The 24891-nt window shown below is 36.0% G+C and overlaps 2 protein-coding genes across 8 annotated transcripts in view; one reads left to right on the top strand and one right to left on the bottom strand.

Moving 5' to 3' along the window:
• Window positions 1-1009: 1009 nt before the first annotated feature.
• On the top strand, window positions 1010-10985 carry SERPINA10 (serpin family A member 10). Its single transcript, XM_052693633.1, has 5 exons — window positions 1010-1143; window positions 6266-7027; window positions 8303-8576; window positions 9209-9356; window positions 10762-10985. Exons 2-5 carry the CDS (start codon window positions 6322-6324, stop codon window positions 10951-10953), a joined length of 1320 nt encoding a protein of 439 aa, XP_052549593.1. The 5' UTR covers window positions 1010-1143; window positions 6266-6321; the 3' UTR covers window positions 10954-10985.
• A 2236-nt stretch (window positions 10986-13221) lies between these two features.
• Window positions 13222-24891, bottom strand: part of PPP4R4 (protein phosphatase 4 regulatory subunit 4) — a 63479-nt gene continuing 51809 nt past the window's right edge. For 3 of the 7 annotated variants that reach the window (XM_052693627.1, XM_052693630.1, XM_052693631.1), the window contains 8 exons: window positions 24037-24078; window positions 23871-23945; window positions 21493-21568; window positions 20982-21062; window positions 20609-20702; window positions 20128-20198; window positions 19301-19448; window positions 13222-14334 (listed from right to left, as the gene is read on the bottom strand). In XM_052693627.1, coding sequence (XP_052549587.1) covers window positions 14310-14334; window positions 19301-19448; window positions 20128-20198; window positions 20609-20702; window positions 20982-21062; window positions 21493-21568; window positions 23871-23945; window positions 24037-24078 — 612 coding nt within the window. In that variant the 3' untranslated portion in view covers window positions 13222-14309. Of the gene's footprint in view, window positions 14335-19300; window positions 19449-20127; window positions 20199-20608; window positions 20703-20981; window positions 21063-21492; window positions 21569-23857; window positions 23946-24036; window positions 24079-24891 lie in introns of those variants that run through there. The other 4 variants (XM_052693629.1, XM_052693628.1, XR_008209093.1 and 1 more) reach the window with 4 other exon arrangements.

Here is a 24891-nt window from a genome sequence, read left to right as displayed (position 1 = left end):
CACTGAACAAAACAGGGAAGAGTTTAGATCATGTCTACACTACAGCAGTTAGTTACTGAGTAGAGTACCTGTGCCTTGCCCAATTAACTTGCTCAAGCTCCAAGACCAACTTGTCAAATCTGTGCAGACAAGATCAGATTGGAAGTTCAAAGAGCACTCTGTACTCTTGTATCTCATAGAGAATTTATGCAGGAACACAGTGATAATACAAGGGGGAGTGGTTTTAAGTTCAAAGTGGGAAGGTTTAGATTGGATGTCAGGGGCAAGTTCTTCACAGAGAAAGCGGTGAGGTGCTAAAACAGGCTGCCCAGAGAGGCAGTGGATGCTTCATCTCTGGAGGTGTTCAAGGCCAGGTTGGATGGGGCCCTGGGCAATCTGGTCTAATGCCAGATCTGGAGGTTGGTGACCCTGCCTATGGCAGGGGAGTTGGAACATGATGATCCTTGGAGTCCCTTGCAACCCAAGCCATTCTACAGTTCTCTGATTCTATGAATACTAGATTCCCCCATTTGGTCATTTATAAGAGAAAAATCACTTTGTGCTTACCGCTCAGTTAATTTTGGCATACTCATAAATACTTTACTGAATAACTGGTATGCTCTTGAAAAAGGAAGCAAAGCCCTGGCCTCTCCTCTAAAGGAAATGGCCACATTGGAAGGCTAGGGAGCTGCAACATCCCCTCAATGCTCTGCTCCCTCCCTTTCTTTTGTTTGGCTCAGCCCCAGTGAATACTGATGTATCCTTTTATGAAATGGCACATTTTGAACAGGGTTGGATACTGCTTCTGCTGCTGAGTAGCTTAGGTCCTGTCTATAAAGTAATTCTCACAGGCAGTCCAATTCTCATTGGACATTTGGGGCCAAATCCCATTGGGCTGCTGACGGACAGCATGCAGAGAGTTTACTGCTCACTTGCTTCCCATGAAAGATATAACGTATTTACCGGAATATAACCCTCCCTCTTTATGCCATTTATGGGAAACACGTCACTCAGAGTTTATCAAGCAGTTAATTTATAACAGGCAAAACCAGAAGATCACTCTTTGGAAGAGCAAATATTTGTAGAAAATCTTCTATACGGGACAGTCACCTTCACAAGGTTTTTAAACATAGTTGATTAAGTAACAGAGAAACTACCTAATAGGTAAGTCGAGGTTTATCTGAATGAATAGGATTGTAAAGAGGAGGATTATTTTATTACATATGTTAATATTATTAAGTATGTTATATACAGATAATATTTCTCATATATTCTCTAAATAGGATGATTCAAATGGTTGTAGATCTTGATCAGCATTATAATCTATTGGATGTTTCTCTTACTCCTTCTCGTACTATAACATCTTCAAAAGAAAAAAAAAACTGAAAAAGTAACTTTTCTCTATCATGTTTTTATTAACTAAATTTCTACTCCGTTTGTAAAGGAAGCTCTCAAAACTAGCAATAATTCACTAATATCACTAATAACTCTAATTTACTTTAGGAATGTAAAAATGTAAGCTTATAACGTGCAAAAATATCACATTATTGTTACCCAAACTGTTTTTTCCTAGTCCTAGAGGACATATTGTATTTCTAACTGTTACTGAATGACAAAGCTGATGCAACATTTATGGTACACTATTGCAATCTCAGTACTTCAATGACTGTTTAGTGAAATGTTGAGGTTCTTACTCCTGTGATGTATGTAACACATGGGCATTTACATGCATGAGGAAGCAGGATTCTTTCCTTTAGTGCTGAATGGTTGTGGACATGCCTATACACAAGGGCTGGGTTTGCCCGTCTTCTCAGTCTGAAATCCATTTGTGCTGGGACAGCAGAGCAACCTGGATGGCAACTCATGGCATTCCCTATTTGGTTTCCCCATCTCCCTGGGAAGACTTGGTGGCCTTTCTGAGCCAAGTATCAAGCAGTCCTTTCAGAACAAGATACAGCAGTGGCATCTGTCAAGGCCAGCGCTGTCAGGTGTTGCACAGAAATTGCACTGTTCACAGAAGAAAATCACGAATCAGGAGAAAATCACAGAATCGTAGAATAGGTTGGATTGGAAGGGATCTGAAAGCCTTCCCATTTCCAGCCCCCCACCATGGGCTGGTTGCACCCATCCAACCTGGCCCTGAATGCTTCCAGGGATGGGTGGCATCCACAGCTTCACTGGACAGCCTGTGCCAGTGCCTCACTGCCCTCTGTGATGGAATACTACCAGAAGATATGTTTTCCAGTCATTGTGTCAGATCTTGCAGCATCCAGGGTTACCCTTTTGGTGAAGGATTGTTTCCCTGAGGAAGCTTCACATGCTTTCAGGTCCAGAGAGGTCCTTTTTGTTGCCATCGCATTGAGGCAGGAGAAGTACCTTACGCCTATGTAAACTCCCACAGAAGAATGTGACTACACAATGAATAGAAGTGCTTGGCAATTTAAGAGCTCTTAACAGCTTTGCATTATGATTGGTCAGGGAGAGTAAGTGTCCCAAATCTGAAGAAGCAGCTGGTGCACCTTTTGCCAAAGCAGGAGATGAACTCAAGGTAAACCCTTTCCTACATAAAGCTGAGACTTGGGTTTTCATTTGACTTTTAGAGATTACCTCAAACACAAATTAAACAAGCATGAAAGCATTCATGATTCGCATCTCACTGAAGATAAAGCAAGAGTTAATAGGAAAGAAAAAGAAAGAAAAAATATTCACAGCCACAGTAAGCTGCATATTTTAGTGTTCCCTGACTGCCATGCACTCAAGAGAAGGCACAAAATTCAGAGATCTCACTGCCTCCCCATTAAGTCATTACAGCCCATCTGTGTCACATCAAGTACAGAACGTGACCTATTATCTCCAAGAAAAATAGCATACCACCTGGCTGCCAAAAACACCCTGTGACTTGGCACCCAAATGTCCCTGTACTCACATCAACGTACCTTTCTGGGATTAACTCCCACAGCCTGAATCAGGCAACTGTGAATTTCAGTTGAACTCTGAATAAATGGCAATCAAATAAAACCAGCTTTCCCATATGCTAAATCACAAATTGTACAATGACTATTATAGAACTTTAAACAGCCATAGTTAATAGCTGCCATGTGTTTCTAGATTGTTGAATTGCTTTAATGATGGGCCCTAGAATCAATATTTTCCTCTCGGGTTGGACTTTAGGAAAAATTTCTTCACAGAAAGAGAGCCAAGATATTGGTACAGGCTGCTCAGTGAGGTGGTAGAGTCACTGTCCCTGGAGGTGATCAAGAAAAGGGTGAAGGTTGCACTGAGGGGTTCATGGGTTGGTATTTGGACTAGATGACCTTAGAGGTCTTTCCAACCTTGTTAATTCTATGATTCTATCTCTTTTATCTATTATCATGCCACTGTAACACATGGATTCTGTGCAGGCTTAATGGTCTTATACACTCTGTTCAGTCTGCAATGGTAAAATTCACCTCCATTCATACTCTTTTTTCCATAAAGAGTAATTCAATGCCACTTTATGGGAGCTAAATTTGCATATCACTTTAATGGAAAGATGAATGATGAATGATGAATTTCATGCTTGAAAAGCATATTTGCATGTTTGATACTAAAGTTTGCCTGAAGCTTTTCTGGAAAATATGTCCAGATCTCTCCAAACATTTTGTTTGGTGATGAGAGAACCTCTGTTAAATTTGCTCAGAATTACAACATCTATAAATTTGTAACCACTGAACAGCTGTTTCGCCCTCATGCTATTTGACACTGAAACATGGTACTTTCAGGCAGGAGGCAGCACTGACGAACCTGCTCCAGTATTTGCTGGACAATGAAGCATAAAACAACAGGGAATCCTATGTCAAGTGATCAGGAGATTGATCTGAATGGAACAATAAGCAACCTGTATCGGAAGAGAAGTGAATTGAAATTATGAAATGCAATTATTCCTCGTAATGACATTGTATTTCCAGTTCTGAGCTTCATAATCCTTCTAGGGCTTCGTGACTATAAGCAGTAACACGAAATTTCATGCTGATCTACTAGAAATAACTGTACCTACTGAGCTGTCAGCAGTACGTTAGCAGCTATGGCACCTTCCTCTACATGACATTGAGGTTTAGGCTTCAGCCTTGTTCTCTTGGTGAGATAGAGGTTGGCCTTCCTGATATAGCCACATACTGGGAGGTTATCACCAGGGAGTTGAACACTGTAGCCACATTACTTTGAGTGCTGCCCTGTGTATTGCACAAAAAGCCTAGAATGTCTTAACAATATTTATTTGGGCTTTCACAGAATTTTGATGTTTCTGATGCTTTTGGCAGTGGAGTGCCAATCATATTCATTGGCAAAAAATTTCTTGCATAATTTGTTCCTGCTTCCCCACGGCCACATCAATACACTCCAAAGTTACAGAAGTACTTAACCTATTGCTTGTATACAAAGCCACAAGTGATTTAGTGATGCTGTAAAGGAACTAGATAGAAGCTTTTTAATTCTTGTTAAGAGTGTATCTGAAGTCTAGCTCTCCATGATGTATCAAGGAAGAGCTGACCAGCAAGAGTTATGATTACAGATACCACTAAAATCTATACTCTCATTTTTAGCCCAAACAAACGAACTAACGAACGAACCAAAGAACACAAGAAAGTAAAAAAGTACTCAACCCACTTTTTTTTTAGGATAATAATCTTTCAATAATAGTGTCCCTCAAATAATGTATTTGACAAAGAGCTGCTCGTGTTGCAGTATCATCAGGATCTTTGTTTTGTTTCATACATGTGAAAGACAGCTCATCTTGACCATTATTACTGCTTAGTTCCCTACTGAACAATGGATACCTATTTCGAGACCATTTTTTGTACATGGTTAGATGAATGACTGGGTAAAAGTACCATATGCTCAGATTGTGTCTCACCTTAGAGCTGCTTTGTGCAATTTATATGTCAGTGGAGTTAATCCTGATTTACTCTGATGAGTTTGGCTTAATATCTTCTCTCTTTTAAAGATATTTTTTTGCCTGATTTTAGTTTTCTACATTACTAGACAAATACTACAAATATATCCTTCTAAAATTTCTCCTGGAAAAACAAGGCATAAGTTAAAGGGCAGAAGTCTGATTTTCAAAGTTTGCAAAGGTGAGCAGTGTGGAATTCCAGAATGCTCCAAGTAATTTAAAAAATGTTTAAAATTTACAAAAGTATTTTTCTGATTGGTTCTTCGAATTCACCACTTCTGGAACAAAACCTAGTGGCTGTAACATGATTTAAGTGTCTGTTTTAATATAACACTATAACTGGAGACAGGACAAAGGGAAACGGCCGGAAACTGCAGCATAGGAAGTTCTGCACAAATGTGCGCAAGAACTTCTTTACAGTGAGGTGACGGAGCACTGGAACAGGCTGCCCAGGGAGGTGGTGGAGTCTCCTTCTCTGGAGATGTTCAAGACCTGCCTGGATGCCTACCTGTGCGACCTGCTGTAGGGAACCTGCTTTGGCAGGGGGGTTGGACTCGATGATCTCTGGAGGTCCCTTCCAACCCCTACAATTCTGTGATTCTGTGATTCTGTGATAACAACATCCAACTATTAAGGACATGTTTTCTGAATTGGCTTTTATCAGATCAGATGGTTTTTATGTTTCTCAGATGTTTTTTTGTTTTGGTTTGGTTTTTGTTGTTGTTGTTTTGTTTGTTTGTTTGTTTTTGGTTTTCTTTTTCCTAAGGAGTTGAATCTTGTTGATGTAGCATGCCACTGATATAAAACACCTGAGGTAACAAATGAATGAGCAATGGAATGGTAACTCTCAGGTCACTATCAATAGATGGATCTCATAAGAATGGCAACCATGATTAAGACCCATACGTAAAAGGAGATTACAAGTCACTTGTCAGTGGCAATGAAGAACAGGAAGTTACAGGTCTCATCTTCTCAGTAGATCACCCTTAGTCTTTGTCAGAACCATTCAGAGAAAATGCCATTTCTGACATTTGTTGCCTGGAGAGCTTGTACTCCCAGATGACATCAGTTTCTAAAGGAATTAGAAATTACATGGGAAAATCAGTGAAATACTTCCAAATTGAACTGCCAATAGCAGATCATAGCATTCTGTCTGAATTCTTTTACTAAATTTAGAAATTTCTCTCTTCCACAGGTCTAAATTTGATCCTTCAGATAGGAACATATTAGGTTTACAGTATATGCACTGAATATTTAGAAATATCACCTTTCTACATCCATGACCTTTGTGTTGTGAATCAAATAAACTAAAAAATCACTAAGTTGCTCTCTTTTTTCCCCATTCTTTTTTACTAGGGGGAAGAAAGAAAAAGGAGAAAAAAAAAGAAAAAAGCTCATTATTGGATACCAACATGAAAATTGGAATTTATCTACTTCTTTTATGTGAAATCTGTTTTGAAATCAGCAAGGCTGACATCAAACCTAAATCTCCAAAGAAGGACAAGAGGCTGAATTTCTCAGGAAAAAATAAAAACCTCAGTATTTCTGAAGAATGGAATCAACATAAAAATTACTCTGAGCCTTTGCAAGAGGAAAGTTTTGAAGAGCTTACTCTTCACAATTTCACTGAAAAGACAGCAAATTTTGGATTTAATCTCTACCGAAAAATTGCAATGAAACTTGATAACAATATAATTATCTCTCCCCTTTCTGTATCAACCCTCATGGCTACATATTTGCTGGCAGCTGAAGGGGAAACACACAGACAAGTAGCAAAAGCTCTAAACCTTCATCCTTTGGAGCATAGAGATCGCCATTATTTACCAGCACTGTTTAAGCAACTGAAAGATAACATCTCAATGAATGAAGAACTTCTCTTTGTGCAAGGTATTCTTTCTTTTATCCAAAAGGACTTTGTAGTCAGGGAAGATTTCCTCAACTTATCTAAGCAGTACTTTGATATGGAATTCCTGCGTGTAAACTTTCAAAATATCACACAAGCGAAGTTTGTTATAAATCAAAACATTAAACAAAGGACCAAAGGAAAAATATCAGAGCTTTTTGAAGAAGTTGACAGACATTCTAAACTGCTACTTTTGGACTACATTTTTTTTAAAGGTAACTATTGTTTTCATTCTGGAAAACTGCTATTTATTAGAATGAACAGAACTCTGACTTTACCAACATCAGGGGAAGCTTAAATTAATTAACATTTCCTGCTCTGCCTACATCTCTAAATAGATTTACTATCTTCTAATAAGTTTATTTAACAGGAAATTGTTTTTCATGATAGGGAACAACTATTCTTCTATGTTTTCTTCCACACAACAAAGAGTCATAAAGAACGAAAGGCCCTGTATCAATTCCATGCACAGTCCTTCTTCATGATTAAGTTTTAATTTTTTACTCACCACTGAAATGAAATCCTAATCATAACAGCTTGTTAAATATAAAGTACTGGGCATAAAAAACAATTGTCTGACTTTCCATAGTGCACAAGTTAATGAGAACAGAAATTGCTTCTCTATTCCAATCAAGAACCTTTTTCCCTGAGAGAAACCAGAGACAAAGGGCTCCCTGATGGTGACAGAGGCCCACATTTGACTGCAAACAGCAGTATGAATGCCAGAGGTACCAGGTTAGGTAAAAGCAATGCTGAAGAGCTAGACAGCAAAAGAGAAGAGAGGAATGCTGAGCAGAGAACCCATGCTTAAGCCTGCTGCAGTCCAAGGCACTCAGGAAAGTGGAAACCCCACTAGAGTAAACATGTATGAGAACAAATTAAATTACCTTGCAGCCATAAATCTATTTATTCTCTTAGATTCAAAAGATTGCAGTTTATCCAATGCTCAGTTTACTTTCCCTTGCAGAAAACCAGAGAAAAGAGATAAATGGCTGTGATACAGTTTGAGTGAGAGTGCGGAAATCAGAATCAATTGCCTAAAAGAGGTCACATTCCAAAGCACCTTCTTAGACAATGCACTGCTGAATTCCCATTGAAGAGATCTTATAATTACTTAAAAACAGGATGTTGAACAGCTGGTAGAAATTTTCAGAAAAGATGGCATGTTAATAAAAGACAGATGCTCAGATGGCATTCTGAACTTGCTGGTTCTGAACACAGATGGGTTCTGAATTTGACTGACAACTAAACCATCATAGAATAATATTTCCCTCCTTTCCCTACAACTGAAGCGGTTTATTTGGTGCATTTTCCTGCTGTAAAAATTTTGAAGAACATCCACTAAGTATACTGCAGTTATCATCCAGTTGTCCCAGACACAAATGACACCCACTTTAACTTGCTGCAGAAAGGATTCTACATTTTTTTAAAAGGCTTCTGAAAATTTTGTTGAACCAGTTTGAATAATTATTCCATTTTTCTTTCTCCAGGAAAGTGGCTATATCCATTTAATTCAAAATTCACAGAAATTGAAACTTTCCACATAAACAAATATAGAAGTGTGCAAGTACCGATGATGTTCAAGTCAGATAAAGTAAATTCAATGTATGATGAGAATTTAAGGTGCAATGTGATAAAACTACCCTACAAAGGCAAAGCCTACATGCTAATTGTCATCCCAGAAAAGGGGGAAGATTATGTTTCACTTGAAGACCATTTGACAATGGAGCTTGTGGAATCCTGGCTTGCAAACATGAAGAGCAGGTACTGCTTTAACACACATTCAGCCCTCGTGTTTTTTATTTCCACTGTAGCAAAACAAAAAAGCAGAACAATGATTATCTGTTCTGAAAAAGCTTCAGTTCTGAGGTGATAAGTCTATTGGTCATCTCAGTTAGAAACGCCTCTGAGGGCATTGCCAAATTTTGCCATACGCCTTCTCTCTTGAAATTCTGCACAGCCAGGCAATTTGCATAATAAATGTCTGTATTAATATTTATGAAACATATATAAAAATGTGTACATTTATGGAACTTTACTTATCAATGAAAAGAGTAATGGATAAATTTGAGTATGAAAATGTAAAAACAAATTACTTCTATTAAATGTAACTCCTGAAGTGACAGGCCTCTCCAGTGGTCAATAACTGAAAGTGTCACTCCAGCATTAGGGCACTAGAAGTGCTCATGAAAGTGTATAAATACTGAGAAGAAAATGATTTCTAGCAACTTTGACATTCAACAAAGTAAAAAAGATATTCTGGCAGCCTAAATTCCAGCTGAGAATCTTTAACCTTTGCCTCTTGTTTTTACTGTTTGTGTAAAGCTTAATTCCACATCTTTCAGCAATAACTTACTATATATCTGAAGTTTTTTTTTTTTTCTTTTTTTAAACAGAAATATGGACATTTCCTTTCCAAAGTTCAAATTAGAACAAAAATATAAAATGAAGAAATGGCTTTATGCTCTTGGAATTAAAAATCTCTTTGCACGTACAGCAGATCTTAGTCATCTCACAGATCAAAAGTACATAACAGTCTCCCAGGTAAGCCTACTAAAATTATTTGCTATTTGGATTGTAGTAACAGAGGGTCCATGTACTATGTCATACAGACCCACTATTAGGAAAGAACCTCACCTGACACGCATGTGGAATCTGCACATCCTATACAGCATGCATCCCTCTATAGAAGTATACAGCTTGTCATAGAGAAACAGAACCTGAAAGCATCATCACAACACAATTGTATTCCAACGTGTACCAAATGGACTGCTTCATACACTGTAATTTATAAAGATCAATACTGTAAACAGGTAAGTTTAAGTCCCAAAAGCTCTAAAACAACAAATACAGTTTTTCAAAACTGTGCTGGCCATGTCTTAAAAAACAACTGCAACAACAAAAAAGACTCACCTTTCTGAGAAAACTGATCACAGAAAAAATAAACATCCAATGAATAAAATTGCAGTGATGTTCAGTTTCTAATAAACTATTTAACATTTGTGAATTGCAATGGCAATTTGCAGCACTTTTCTCCTTCCCTTTTGATCTATAACTATTCCTTGTTGTTTTCATCAGTTCACTTTGTGTTACCATGAAGTGATCTTGCTTGAAGAGTACTTGCTGATATTACAAGCAATATATGCATCACCTACAAAGTGCCAGTCATACTAGCTATCTTCATTAAGGATAGTTAGCAGAGAGCTTGACACTAGCGAAGCCTTTCAACTACCTTGACATAAATCATTCCTAGAATTCCTGGACATCAATAATTCCTTGAATCTGGGAGTTAGGAACGCACAAGTTGCCTAGGTCACCAATACAGACCCAAATAAAGGAGAAGTTCTCAGAGGTGCATGCAGGCTGAAAGAAAGAAAAGGGAAAAGAATCGGATCCTGCTGGGCTCTGTCTGCAGTCCTAAGACCAATCCAAGACCATAGTTCAGGTTTGTCCATATTTACTCTGTGCTAACAACTATGAGAATTAGAAATACACAGGAGAAATACAAGACTGGTGCATTTGCCTAACCTCTCACAAAATCAACTGTGGATGACAATTCACAGCCAGCAATTAAGAATTTGCAAGAAATGAAATCACGCCTCCCACTTTTGTGAAAATTTTGTACAGTATCAAAGAGGAGCACTGTACAAATGCATCAGTTGTTTCACGCCACCAGCTTCAAGAACAAGATCTAGAAGTAAAGCCTCAGGATTGTGGAAAAGTGTAACGATCTGAACCCTAATTATCGCAGTCATGATGGCCACGCTGACTCCTGTTTCTGAAGAAGACAGCATATGTAGTACCAGTAACACACAGTGCTAGATTGCAGACCTACTTGTTGTAACCCTCAGGAGAGGCCAATTTCAATTGAATCCCTGGCATTTTGAAATTTATTCTTCATGTTTCCATTTATTTCTGTCATCTATTTTATCTCTGCACTGCATTTCAGGTTGTCCAAAAGGCAGTCATTGAAGTGGATGAAAAAGGAACTGAGGCTGCAGCAGCTACTGGGTCTGAAATAATTGCATTCTCAGCACCTCCTGTCATTAAAGTGGACCGACCATTTCTTTTTATGATTTTTGAAGAAACTTTTAAAACTTTACTTTTCATTGGCAGGGTAGTTGATCCAACAGAAATGTGAATAAAAGTAATGGTTTTTATTGTGATACGTAAGAGGCTTTATTTTTATTTTCTTTAAACTATTATTTACATTAGAATAAAAGGCAAAGTATGAAAACGTGAAAAACCTGTTTTGTCTCTCCACCTAGAAGTAGGTCATCCTAGTAATATTTCAATGTCTACGTGACAAGATCAATGCATGAGGATATAAAATGACAAAAGTATTTCTTGCAAAAGCTATCAGGCACATTAGAGAGAAACAAACAAAACGTACAGAACTAAACTTTCAAAATTCAAAATTTTAATGACAAATCTGAATGAAAATCAAAGATTCATATGCCAAGGTATTCAGAAAGATCATTCCCAAGCACTGCAGCTTGATATTTCTTAGTGCTATCTTCTGTTGTACTGAAGCGTAAGAGCCTTACATTGGTGTCAGCCATTTTTTGCCACTTATAACAACAGAAGCAGGAACAAGCTTGCTTCTTAAAAAGGATTTACAGCCCCTGTACAGAGATCTTTATTTCTATAGAAATCGTCTATCATGAAGTCTGCATTGTCCAGGAGACTGACTTCTTCCAAAACGTTTCAAATTACTTCATGATGTGCCTGCTTTTAAAATATTCTTTCTCCAAAAGACAAAATAATTCCCAATATTATTCAGGTATTCATAACACTAATCTGAATCTCTCCTAAAAGCAGAATTTCTGTGTGTATTATCGTCTAGATATTAGAGAGAATGAGGATGTGGCACTCTACACTTAAATGAAGACAGACTTTGGTAGGAAAAAACATACCTTCACAAAACTGGAATAAAACTGTTCACATAGCTTGGAAACACCTTTTGGATTTCAGGATCAAATATTTCTGAAAACCATTGCAAATCACCTTACTCAAGTAGTGCAGTGACTCCAACAGAGCATTTACAGAAAGAGCAGCCAGATCATGAATATTTAGTAAATTTTAATGGAGTCCTATGTATAACTTTGAAACAATGCAAAAAAAAAGCTACTCCTAACTATGTAACTAAATGACCTAAGCTTACGTATTTCCCAAAAAAAGCTGTCCAAATCGGTACAAAAGAGTTTGGTGCAGATGACAGGGTAAAAGCGGGGTAAAGCTGGCAAACAGCTCTAAAAATAAAAACTCAGAAACAATTAGTTGTCCATTTACAGTAACTCAGACATTACTGTGAGCCACTCACAAAAGGAACTGCGGAGGAGACCCTGGTACCTGATTGCACTAATAAGGCATATCTAATCTAACTGCACACAGCGGGATGTATGTACCCAGAAATATGAATCACTGCTTCCTGCCTCAGAACAATTAGCAGAATGAATGCTGCTATAGTCATCACTACACAGCTGAGCCGTGCTGGTGTTGTGAGCTGCAGGTAAAACAATGCTGCAGACTGGGAAGTACTGGTGACATGCAACTGAAGTAACACTGGAAGGGCTGATGGAAGGATTCACAGGACACCAGGAGTACTATATAAGGAAGAAACATAGTCCAAAAAAAAGTCTTAAAAGAGCATTGAAATACTACACAGTGGGATTTTAATATGTGGTAGGGTTATTGAGTGGAGAATTAAATAAAGTTGTTAAAAAATGACAGACAAATGACAGTAACAAGAAATAGATGACAGACAAAGACTGTCATCTATTGTACTTATATATATATACTTATACATATACTTATAGAGGGGAGAAATAGCTTGGGTTCAAATCTAGGAAGTCACTAACTGTTCTGATGTGTTTAATAAAGGTATATGAGTGCCAAACAGTTACAGCCCCTGTTCTACAGCTGAGTACTGCTGATTTGTTTGTTATCAGAAGACAAACTGAGAACACTGAGCAGTCTCTGGTGCCCAAGGATCACAGCTGTTGAGGCAACAAGCCCTGGGAAAGTGTCTGTTTGCATCAGGGAAACAGAAGCCAAACCTGAGAAGAGCCAGCACATCTGCATCACCGAATGTCAAAAACATCACCATACCTGAGGCAGCTTTTAAAGGAATCTGATTAGCAGGAGCCTACATCAAGCTGCAGCACAAACTGAAACTTGAGTTTTTCCACAGAATCCAAACCACGTTTATGACCAGAAAAAGAGAAAACACTTAAATCCAACTGTGGACTAAGAGGCTGAAGTATTTAGATAATAAAACACTGCTAAATAAAGCGTCTTGCACTTCACCCAGGACAGCATAAATCTAGCATTATTACTATGTTAAATAAATATTTTCCATAGGTAAATGCTTTTATTTTAGTTATAAAAGATGCCCTGAGAAAAAATATTTATTTCAAGAACATGCATGTACAGCATTGTCCTAGTTTTATTTTGAATAAACTCATCATTCATATTGTTACATTATAAAAAGTAACCACACACGCATATGCATTCACAAATTGGATCATCTTTATCATACACCAACAGAGTTAAAAAAGCAGTTATTTCTTATATTAATATATTTATGTTGCTTCCATTTTGAAATAGAGAAGCTGACAATAGCTTCATACGCTCTCTCTCAAGTATTAACGTAAATAGAACTTTTTAAAATAGAATTGAATGTTTTTCCACAGACATATTTTGATAGAAACATTAGCATTAATGCAGATGACATCACTGAAGCATGATTGCTTGCAATAACAGCTAATTAAAAACTAGATTCATCATTATAAATTATTCAAGTGAAAATACAATTTGAAATACTAAAAATTAAAGCAAGTATTTATACAACAAAACTTATGAAATAAAACTTTTTTTAAATATCATCTGGAGACATCTCCTTTTAGACTGCTACGAAACTTACACAGAATTTCTATGAACTTTACTTTGTACGTGTAAAAAACTTTACCTTCAAAATCACAGTACAATGCTACTGAAGTTTGTGTTTTATCTATATAAAACTGATCAATGGGTCTGGATTTTGATCTTAAATTAGGTTTGAAAGATCTTTAAGATGCAGGATTGCTTTTTCATATTCATGACAATTCCTTCTATTTCTTGAATAAAATATGGATGTTAAGAATTAATAAAATTGTGAATTGATCTGATTAAGTAATGGATATGTGTGTTCTAAATCCAAGAATTTGAACTACAAAGGCATAACTGAAGAAATCAAAATCCTCTCTTTAGCTGCAGCAGTGAAAAGCACATAGCTGAAATTGCATTTCATTACATTTCACTACAACATTAGAAGTCTGCAACCATTACATCACTTATTTTACAACTTGGGATTTTGTTTAAACGTTAAAAGGTCTTAACACTGCAAGATGCGTTTGGTCACCCCAGGCATTACAGTCCCATGTGCTGCTCCAGCGCTATCACTTGAAATTTCTGCTTCCAGCAGTCACCCATTCTCTTCTTAACCCGTCAGAAGATCTAGGAGTTTGACTTTCTGTTTTTTCTTCAAGCAAAAGAAAAAACACAATAAGTTGTTGCTATATTATAAAGTAAAGCAATACATGTTACTATGTATTTTATTATAACCAATCAGTGGAAGAACTATGTAATCATATGCTCAACTTCCTGAAGCAATTATGACTGTGTGAAAGACATCACTTAAGGATATTTATGCTTAAAATTGTTATGCACCACTGTGGATGTCTTACAGATGAGTTGTAGAAATCTAATAAAATACTGATATTAGTTTATCATTAAGCAATTTATTTCAATGCAATAATAAATCTACTCCCACCTTTTAAAGGATGGAAAATCCATACTTCTCATTCTTGAAGTTAATTTCCACTGTTTTAATTGGAAGATTAATAAAATCCAAAGACTTACTGCATGTCTATAGACAAGATGCAAAATGATACTTATAAAGCTGGATATCTTTATTGGTAAATCTATAAAGTACTGAAAAATACCAGCTTTTACCAAATGTATATTGAAATCAGTCCTGTAACAGTATTACAATTTCAAGCAGAACATCAGTTCTCATTCATCAATGAAAATATTTGAAAGAAAACAGTAAAGCAAAGCAGTACAACAACAAGAGATTAGAATTCTTCATGGACCTTGGTGCTTGCAAATCTTCTCAATTTCTGCTCCAAAATGACTTGTGCTCTAACTGGACACTCCTTAACAGAAAGTGAAATCAGTACATCGTGATTGCAAATTGGCTTACATAAGGTCTCCTGTGGGATAAAATACTCAACCAATGTTCTTTATGACTCTTTCTATTCCATAAGGTGCTTAAAATCAGGCACTCATCTCTTCTGTGGATACACCACTATTGTGTACAGGTATGTCCTTCAGCATAATTCTTTCATTTTCTGTTGCCTGCGTATTACTAAAGGTCTGGCAAACAACACCAAATCTAATGGCCATTTTCCTGCTACCTGCCTGTGAACACTAGAGCAGGCCTTATTATTTTTTTTTTCTTCCAATTATACTATTTTCAAAGAAGAGGGAACATATTAATCTGCATACAATTCTCTGAAGTAGAAGTAATATGGAAAGTAAAGACCTCAATTCTGCACCAAATTAACTTTGCATTTTGAAAAGTTCCTAAACAGTATTAACATGTGAAATACAGGAAACGAGAAATTCTTCAACACTACAAGTACACTTGTCAGAAGTGAACCTTTGCAGATATCTATTAGAATAGTTCTATGGAAAAAATGAAAAACAACATTTTGCCCAAATACACATCCTTTTAACTAAGAATCACTACTTCTGTTTGTTAGTATTTAATTATTAAACAATAGAATGTTGCCTGTTCTTCCATTCTTTACAGACACAAGTAATTAAGCAAAAAAACACACATATTACAAAGTCCCTTATTCATTCAGCAGAGACAATAAACTAAAAAATTAGGACTTGTCAGAATAAGATAATCAGTGCAATATTTAAAGAGGACATGCGTAAATTTACATCATGATACAGTATAAATATATGCTCAATTATTTTCACACAAGTTTTCTACTTTAATAAGTGTATAGATGAGATGACGCTCATTTACAAGCACGCCTTCAATTGAAATTCTTACATAACTGTCTTATTGTTCTCACAGTAAGAGTTATTTCTTTCAATAGAATATATATTTTGATATTCATTTATTTCTTCATTTAACTTAGAAAACATTGAAGCAGACTCTTCTGGTTATTTTTTGGGTTGGTTTTTTTTTTTTTTTTTTTTTGTTCTTGAGGTTATACATATTTCAGAAAAACTTTTCCTAAGCAAAACTCCAGAATTGTTTTTCTGATCAAAAGAAATATAGAAAGAAGTACACCTAAACATATCTGTGGTCAAGAAGGTCACAAGGATGCATTTGCAAGTGTTGATCTGCCTACAGAGGGACCTGGACAGACTGGATCGATGGGCCAAGGTTAACTATATGAGTTTCAATAGGGCCAAGTGTTGAGTCCTGCATTTTGATCACAACAAACCCAGGCAACCCTACAGGCTTGGGGAAGAGTGGCTGGAAATCTGCCTGATGGAAAGGGTGTATTGATGGACAGTCAGCTGAATATGAACCAGCAGTGTGCCCAGGTGGCCAAGAAGGCCAATGGCATCCTGGCTTGTACCAGGAATGGAGTGGTGAGCAGAACTAGGGAAGCAATCCTGTCCCTGACTTGGCATTGGTGAGGCGTCACCTTGAGTACGGCGTTCAGTTTTGGGCAGTTCAGTACAGAAAGGACATTGGGGTGATGGAGCAGGTCCAAAGAAGGGCAACAAAGCTTGTGAAGGGCTTGGAGAATATGGCCTATGAGGAGAGACTGAAGGAACTGGGGCTGTTCAGTCTGGGGAAAAGCAGGCTGAGGGGAGACCTTATTGCTCTCTTCCAGTACCTGAGAGGTGCTTACCTTTATACCTGAAAGTAAGAAAGTAGTTGGTCTCTTCTCACTGGTGACAGGATGAAGGGAAATGGCCTCAGATTGCACCAAGGTAAATTCAGGTTGGATATCAGGAAAAACTTCTTTACAGAAAGGGTTGTTAAGCACTGTAATAAGCTCCCCAGGGAAGTGGTTGAGTCACCATCCCTGGATGTGTTTAAAAATCGTTTGGATGTGGTGCTCAGGGACATGATTTAGTGGGATGTTAGAGTTAGGGTAGTATGATTAGGTTGTAGTTGGACTCAATGATCTTTCAGGTCTTTTCCAACTTGAGCGATCCTATGATTTACCATTAACCACTCCTGAATTTGCACTTTTTATTATTTCCTTGTAGAACTGTCCCAATTTTTTTTAATGGAAACAATTAATTTCTCAACCAGATTACAAAAGAGAAACGGACTCTACAGTGCAACAGACACTATGCTAACTTGAGAGATGCATTTTCCCATAAGAACATAGAAATTAAAACTCATGTTCAGAACTAAATGTAGGTCGTCCTAAGCCCTCTCTTCTTTCTCTAAAAACGTTTTTCTTTCCCTGGTATATCCTCTTGCTCTCTGACACTAAGCATTTTTGAGACTTTCTGAACCAAAGAAAGCATTAGATCATTGTGCTTAATGAGATACCAACTTTCAAATAGTCTGTTAAGGTATTCATGTGAGTATAGCACACTGAGACTGGAAGCCAGGTATCCTATTTTTCAGTTTCCTGTCTTAATTCAAAGGAATCGGCTGCTCTCCATTGGCCTTTTTTTTCTTTCCCTTTTTATTCAAACAAAATATATCAGTTTTTATGTCAAGTTACAGATAGAAAAAAAACTTTGAAATAAGTGACCACCTACTGATGACCTATGAAAAGCAAGTACTGTGGGAAGTATTTCAGAGAGTTCATTAAGCTTTGCCAAGGATGGGGATAGAGAGCAATTTGACTTGGCATCTTCTGAAGATACTTTTGCTGTGAAAGCAACATATCCTCAACATGCAGTGCTCATTTTTATTTACTACTCACTTTTCAACTTTTTCTACAAAGAAAACACAGTTTTAGAAATATTTGGTGACTGCAAGCTTTTTCTTGTACATTTAAGATGATAAAATTTCAGTTGAGAAAGCATCACAATGTAATGCATACAAGTAGATGAACATTTTTGACATTTTTTAAACTTTTGAGGGTTTTATTTTACTACCTTGCAATTTTTTAAGTTCACATCTGTGAGTAAAGTTAGGAGTATTGTTTTGACTTGTGTTTTTTTAAGGAAAACATTGAACTGAAAAAATATGAGTACATACAGACGCTTATTTCTTATAATCATAGAATACTTAAGGCTAGAAATGTCCTCTAAGATCATCAAGAACAACTATCAAACCATTACCACAACATCCACTAACCATGTCCTTCACTACCATATCTACACATTCCTTAAGTCACCAGAAAGTGTGATATCACTATTGTTTCCCACTGACACTTGGAAAATCAGGTCTTTCCTCTTCCCTGTCTAATGTAGCCTCCATATCTCAGCTCCATTATCTTTGCCCAGCAAGTCATAGTCTCAAATTCTGGACACTCCTTTCATTCTCAGTCTCTTCTACCCTTCTACTTCTATCCTTCTTCTACTTTTAAGGCCCTTCCTTTTCCACTAGTTGTATTTTCTGTTATACTCAAATCTACTAGTCCCAAATAACTTCTCTTTATGTATCTGGCTCCTACACTTTCTCCACTGTGCTTTGGCAAAGCAAACACTTAGCAAAGAATAATCTCAGTTTGAGTCCAAAATTATAGCTAGTCCAATGACAGTAATTCAAAACTACAAGCGATTTTGAAAAAGGAATCTGAAAAAAAGCTAGCTACTACATTCTACAGAGATTTGATTGAGTAAGTACCCAGAGATTTTCTAAGAAAATTGTTGCACTTCTATTACAGGAGCAAACAAATTTACTTTTCATTTTAATCTTGCAAAATGTTGAACTGTTTAGGCTGATGTTTACAGACAACCATCCTGAGAGAGATGCCTAGGATACATATTTTGTTTTTTTTTAAATCTAAATGGTTAACATAAGGCAAAAAAGGTACCCTTAGTAACAACTAGCATTACCAGTTCATTATAATTCTTAAAAATTCATCATTTAACGCTTAGATAGTAATACATAAACACATATAAACGGACAAGAAGAAGGAAAAGGAAAAATTAAATACATGCATTCTATTTCTCCAACTACAAGCAGCTAAATCACAGTGACTGTAATTATCACAAACCAAATGCATTATCCTTCACTTTGTCCCTTTTCACCTGCCCCATACTTTACCAGCTGAAAGTGGACACATGCAAAGCAAATGACGGATAATACTAATTAAAAAGGGAAGGTAAAGCAATCTTAAAAGTACTTCTAATTGCATGCATCACATTTCTATCCCGTTATTTTTGCATTTGAAAACCCTGAAAAATCATAAATATAGGCTTTATTTTACAGCGCTCTTCAGAGTCCCCATTGAAGTTGTTATCCATAAGTTTAATCAGACCTCTTGTCTACCACTTACATGCTCATCTTTCGGGATTGGCTCTCTTTATTTCCATTGCTCTTTTGGTCAGCTGAGTTAAATGAGTTGCGAGAAGCTATGAGTGAGGAACTGGAAGAGAAGGTAGCATTCCCACTGTTACCAGTGGAACGAGTCCGAAATGAATCATCTGAAATAGAGTTGAAGTTTAGACAAAGGATTTTGTCTGAAAACAAACAAACAAAAAAATAGCAACCAGAGAATGAGCAGAATCAGCTGTTTTCACTATAGCAGTAGTGGGATATTTCCTATAGGAATAATCCAAAAGATTAACTTGCTGTACGTGAATAGTTTCCACTTAACTTCTTAAGTAATTTTATGAAAAATCAGTTAATTATCTAATGTCTACTGGTAGTGAATGGAAAAAAGTTCCTCCTGAAAACAATTAATCTTATTCTCATCTCTAATCTAAACTAATCATCCAAACTCTTCAAAAGCAGAGAGAGCTTAAAGGCATTGACAGTGGTCTCTCTCAATTAATTCATTAGAGGTTGTACATATGTCTTTTTTTTCACGTAAGACAGGCAGAGACAAATTGCAAAATCAGCTTTCTTACTTTAACTAAAATGCCAATCAGGAAATGCCAACTTCATGTTTAATTTTATTCTTTCTAACTATAACTTTAAATAATAGGAAGTAATGAAAAATAAATTAAAAAAATAGACCAACTAGACTAAAATTTATCTGCTCAATCATGTGGGTACCTATTGTTTTATGTTGTTTAGGAATATAATTTCTGTTTGATGGTACCCACATACTGAACAACCTCACAAAAAATGAACGTATATATAACACAATAGCCTACTTACCACTAAAGGATAACATACAACCCTTCCCCATTCCTGATAGTGAAGATGTATATCCTGTAGCAGAGCTTTTACTTAAAAAACAAACAAAAGAAAATTCGTAATTACTCTTCTCGATATTATAATTTTCCATCCTGCTGTTTGGTAATATTTGAATTTATTTCTAAGTTTACCTGTAAAAAATTAAATGAGAAAGTTATGCTGACATTTCCTAAACAATTTAGATAAAAAAAATTAATACTGAAAACAAATTCATATATGATATGGTATACATTAACTTAAAATGAATTCTGAAGAATTTGTAGTATGCCTTAGGATGCTATTTTCTCCCTCAATTCAAAATTGTATACTTTACCCAATTAAACAGAGAGCTGAAAATTTAGGTCACAATACAGTGAGCAGAACACACTGAATACCAGAGATTCAGGTGCATGTATTTCTTAACAGCTTTCTATCAGTTAAGCAATTAATATAAAAAAGATACTTAGAACACTTGTCTATGTTGCTGTATTTTGGATGCAGTGCTTGAGTACTGAAAGACTGGCTTCGAACCAGCTTGGATTTTTTGTCTTCTTTGCCTAAAATTATAAGTAATAAACAATTTTAGTGCAGAAATCATTGCATTTACTCAGTAAATAACACCTTTTAATAACATACTCTATCAACCTATGTTAGCTGAAGAAACTGATTCAAATACCTTAATAACAGTAAGTAAGCATTATGTTGTCTATTACAGACCAAAGAATAAAATAAAACTAAAAGGCAGTAAATACATTCCATTCGATTATTTTCCTGACCCACAAAAATGACAGTTGGGTTTTAATCCCTTTCTAGGAGGATTTTTAAAGAATCCTCACCTGTTGAAGTACCAGAAGAGCTCCCAGAAGAAGAAAGAGTCATACTTTTTGCCAACATTGATGATGCTTTACTATCTCTTCCTAATAAATAAATAAATAAATAAATAAAAAGCCTAGTATTAATATTCCTCTGTGTTAAATAGCTTTACTTGAAATACAAAAAAAGGTCCACAGCATATTACAAGTACAGTAGTGTGCAGAAATAATGTTTAATCCAGTTCTACTGATATCACTAACAGGCTTTTAAATTACATCCTAAAATGAAAGATATCAGAGAAATGAAAGCTGTCAGATGTTTCATTAATAAACTCAAAAGCTTTCCCTTCTAGCATAAGTAGGCCCATTTTCATAAATTTTCATAAATATCTTTAAAAGAATGTAGAAAAAACTTTAGTTTTTCTAACGTTCTGGTATTAACATAAATATCATCTCCTCTCTGCCTCCTTTTCTCCTACCTATGTAAAAGTAAGAGTAAAATACGTACAAACAACATGCACATTAATAAACTTACGCTTCTTTTCAAATATTTTATCATTAATATTTGCAGATCTTCCTTCGTTTTGCTGCTTCTCTTTTTCTAATTGTTCCTAAGAAATGAATAACTTACTTTAGTATTACTCATCCAACAATAATAATGGTAGTACTACTACTACTACTATTAATAATAATTGTTTTACAACTAGGCTGGAAGTTTTCAAAAAAGGGCATGCTTCCATCTCATTAAAAAAAAAAAAAAAAAAAAAAAAAGAAGTTAATTTCTGCTCTTTCCTACATAAAGGCTCTTTACTACAGAGCCTAATGAATGTCCAGAGAACAAATTAAATAGTACAGAGTGAAATCAGGGTACAATTACTATATAAATCACACCGAAAATGTTGATTTTAATTACAAAGAAGCCTAAGAGATAAAGTTCCCATTCAAAATTTTTCTTTGATAGTCAAACATGCACAAAATACTAGATGTGACTAAAGTATACAGAGATACTACTCCAACTGTAATTGAATATATTATTAATTCAAATATCAATTAATATTTTTCTCAAGCTGTGAAATGCATCACGTACTTTTTGAAGGTCTAAAAGAAACATCCAAAGTTGACATGTCTTTATGTAAAACAAAACTAAGTATTGGAATACTTCATTTTATGGAATATATTTGTTTTTCTGCAATATTACCTAGCCTTAGCATACCTCCCAAAAGCACATCCATATACAGGATATGGCATCAATACAACTCTACACACAATTTCAAGCCAATACTTGTCTCAGGATTCTTGGTCAGTGAGTTTCAATCTAATCTCAGAAAGTTACAATATTATCTTCTTTACTACATTCAGAACAAAAATGCAAAGTGAACCAAAATTATTCTAACGACATTCTCTTTTTTTCACTTTAATTACCATCTAAGTGATTAAAAAAACGAAGTAAATCTCCACACGCAAAAATGGGTAAGTAATTTAGGTCAAGGTTGCTGGAATACAGAATTTACTAAGTCACTTTAAAATTAAGGAAACTTATTAATAATCTTATTAAGCACTATTAAAATCTGTGGCTTCTCTTCTATTCAGGACCGTGACATGCCACAGTTCACTGTGTACTCCACCAATTCTTCAAAAGTATGCCTCTCAGAATATGGCAAGTAAGATCTCTGTGATACAGAAGGTATGCCCATATCTATCTCACACATGACAGAAACACAGGCACTCTTCTGCAGTCTAGCTGTAGAAATAGGGTAAAAAAAATAATGTTATCAAAGACTAAAGCGCAAAGCTCACTGGAAACTACTTTGCCACAGCCCTCCAAATGCTTCCAGTATAAGAAACAGTAATTGTATCTGCCTCAAAAGCGCTAAAGCTAAGATCAAGATTTGAATGTGTGTACAGATGAGTATGTATCCTGAGAACAAAAGCTTGAACCTTGAATGCAAGGAGGCAGGATGCATGTGAGACACATATCACAAATTAAGAAAACTAGCATTGCAGAAGAAAGCCTATAGCACCTCTTGATATCAAAGTAGGCCACAAATGCAGGCTTTGTGACAACTCCGCTGAGGAAACAGCAACAATTTCTTCACAGTCTTGAACCTATTCCAGCTCACTGTAGAAAAGCTGTTCTGCAAGAAGTTAGAAGAACTGTGCTAATGAAACCTGGCCTTTTCTTAAGCCTGTCGGCTTCTTGGCTTCTCACACACTAGACTGCAGAGGAGGGCCACAGTCCTGGCAAGCCATCCAGCTCAGGTTCCATGAAGATGTACGAAGTGCCTATTGTCTCTTTTGCTTACAGTCATAGCTGATGATAATTAGGTCTGTAAGCAGGAGAAGTATTCTGCAGACTTCTCTTCCAAATCCTAAGCCTTTTTCTGTAAGACCTACACTCAGTCTCCCTCTGGTCAGGTTGCAGATGTCCTTTTCTGGCTAACAGGGAAGTCTGTAACATCTACATCACCCTCTCCAGCATCCTTGTAGAAAAAAAGATATTATGATTTGCTTACAGAGGCTGTGTATGAATTCTGACATGTTTCATTCATTATCGAACTTATTACATCATACATACCTGACAAATCAGTAAGCTCCCTGAAGATTTCAAAGGTGCATTGTAGTTCTTGGGACTAAAGAACTACAGAGGCATAATGTTTGAATATTTATTAAGTAATTCCAATCGACCTTTCTAATTGACATAGTGAAAATTTAGTAGCAAAGAAAAAAAAAGTTGTGTGATATTTTGGAGGACTTACCCTTATTTTAAAATGTAAAATGAAATAACACACAGATTGTGAACAATTGTTTCTCTGTAACATGTGCCTTCCCTGCCTTAAAATTATTGCCTCAGTAATATTTAGCTACAAACTACTGAAAAAGATAAAGAAAAGACATCGTACTGATAAAATATACCATTTCCAAAAGGAGATGTTCTTGTCTTTCTTTTTCTTGGTCCAATAAATCATTTTCGTAAAATCTTTTCTGAAACTTCAAAATAGAATCAATAAAAATAAAAAATCACTACATGAAAATGGGAATAAAAAGTAGTTAGTAAATACTAGAACTAGTAAGTACTTACAGTATCTAAAGAGATATCCATTCTGTCCAATTCTAACACTGTCTATAAAGAAAATCAAAGTATTATTTATCCTTAACAGCAACCCACACTTCCAACTCAGATATGTGGAGATGAGAAAGCTTAGAATAGTGGTATTCAAAATTAACCATGTCCTTTCTTCCTAAACATTTGAAACTTATGCTTCAATATTTGTGCTACAAATGCTTAATTTCAAGAAATGTCAGAGTATTTTGAGAGCACCGCTTAAGCCCCACACTAAAGGACTAATAGACCACCAAAACGCAACTCAAAATACACTGAAGGGGAGCTTGGAGCAGAGGCCTAAGAAGTAAGACTGAAAGGATAACACAGCAGGCAGGTGCTCATCCAGTCCCTCCTGCAGACTGGCCCCATGAGAGAACTACTTATTTTAGCTACTCCACAGCTTCTTTGAGACTGAGCACAAACATGACTTAATGTTTTGTGAGAATTTTACTTTATAAAGGTATTGTAACATTTGAAAGTCCTGCAAATGCTTTCTCTATTTTTGTAAGATAAAATGACTAGCCCAACACATTTACCTTGAAGGCTCTTGATGATTTTTTACTACGTCATCCTAGTCCTGTCTTAAGCCATATCTATTTTTAATTGACACACAATCTTTAACTCAAGTCACTAGAAAATAACTGCAATGTATGTAACCAAGAAAACACCACCTCTCTTAAATTTGACAGAACGCATTACATCTTCTCTTAATTGTCCAAAATTACAAATAGTCACTAGAGGTCTTTAGTCTCCTGTTCTTACATTAAGAGACAGAAAGGAAAACTTTGATCATCTTTGCCTTTTAACAGTAACCCCAATACAAAATGTTGC

This window comes from Tympanuchus pallidicinctus, unplaced genomic scaffold, assembly GCF_026119805.1.
Source record: "Tympanuchus pallidicinctus isolate F22 unplaced genomic scaffold, pur_lepc_1.0 scaffold3, whole genome shotgun sequence".
Taxonomy (NCBI): Eukaryota; Metazoa; Chordata; class Aves; order Galliformes; family Phasianidae; genus Tympanuchus; species Tympanuchus pallidicinctus.
This window is presented reverse-complemented; position numbering and strand designations above follow the sequence as displayed.

Bases quoted from the DNA above. Each gene is read 5' to 3' on its own strand.
- SERPINA10 (XM_052693633.1), top strand. From the start codon at position 6,322: ATGAAAATTGGAATTTATCTACTTCTTTTATGTGAAATCTGTTTTGAA. The intron at 7,028-8,302 runs GTAACTATTGTT...TTCTTTCTCCAG, and splicing joins GGACTACATTTTTTTTAAAG to GAAAGTGGCTATATCCATTT. The intron at 8,577-9,208 runs GTACTGCTTTAA...TTTTTTAAACAG, and splicing joins CTTGCAAACATGAAGAGCAG to AAATATGGACATTTCCTTTC.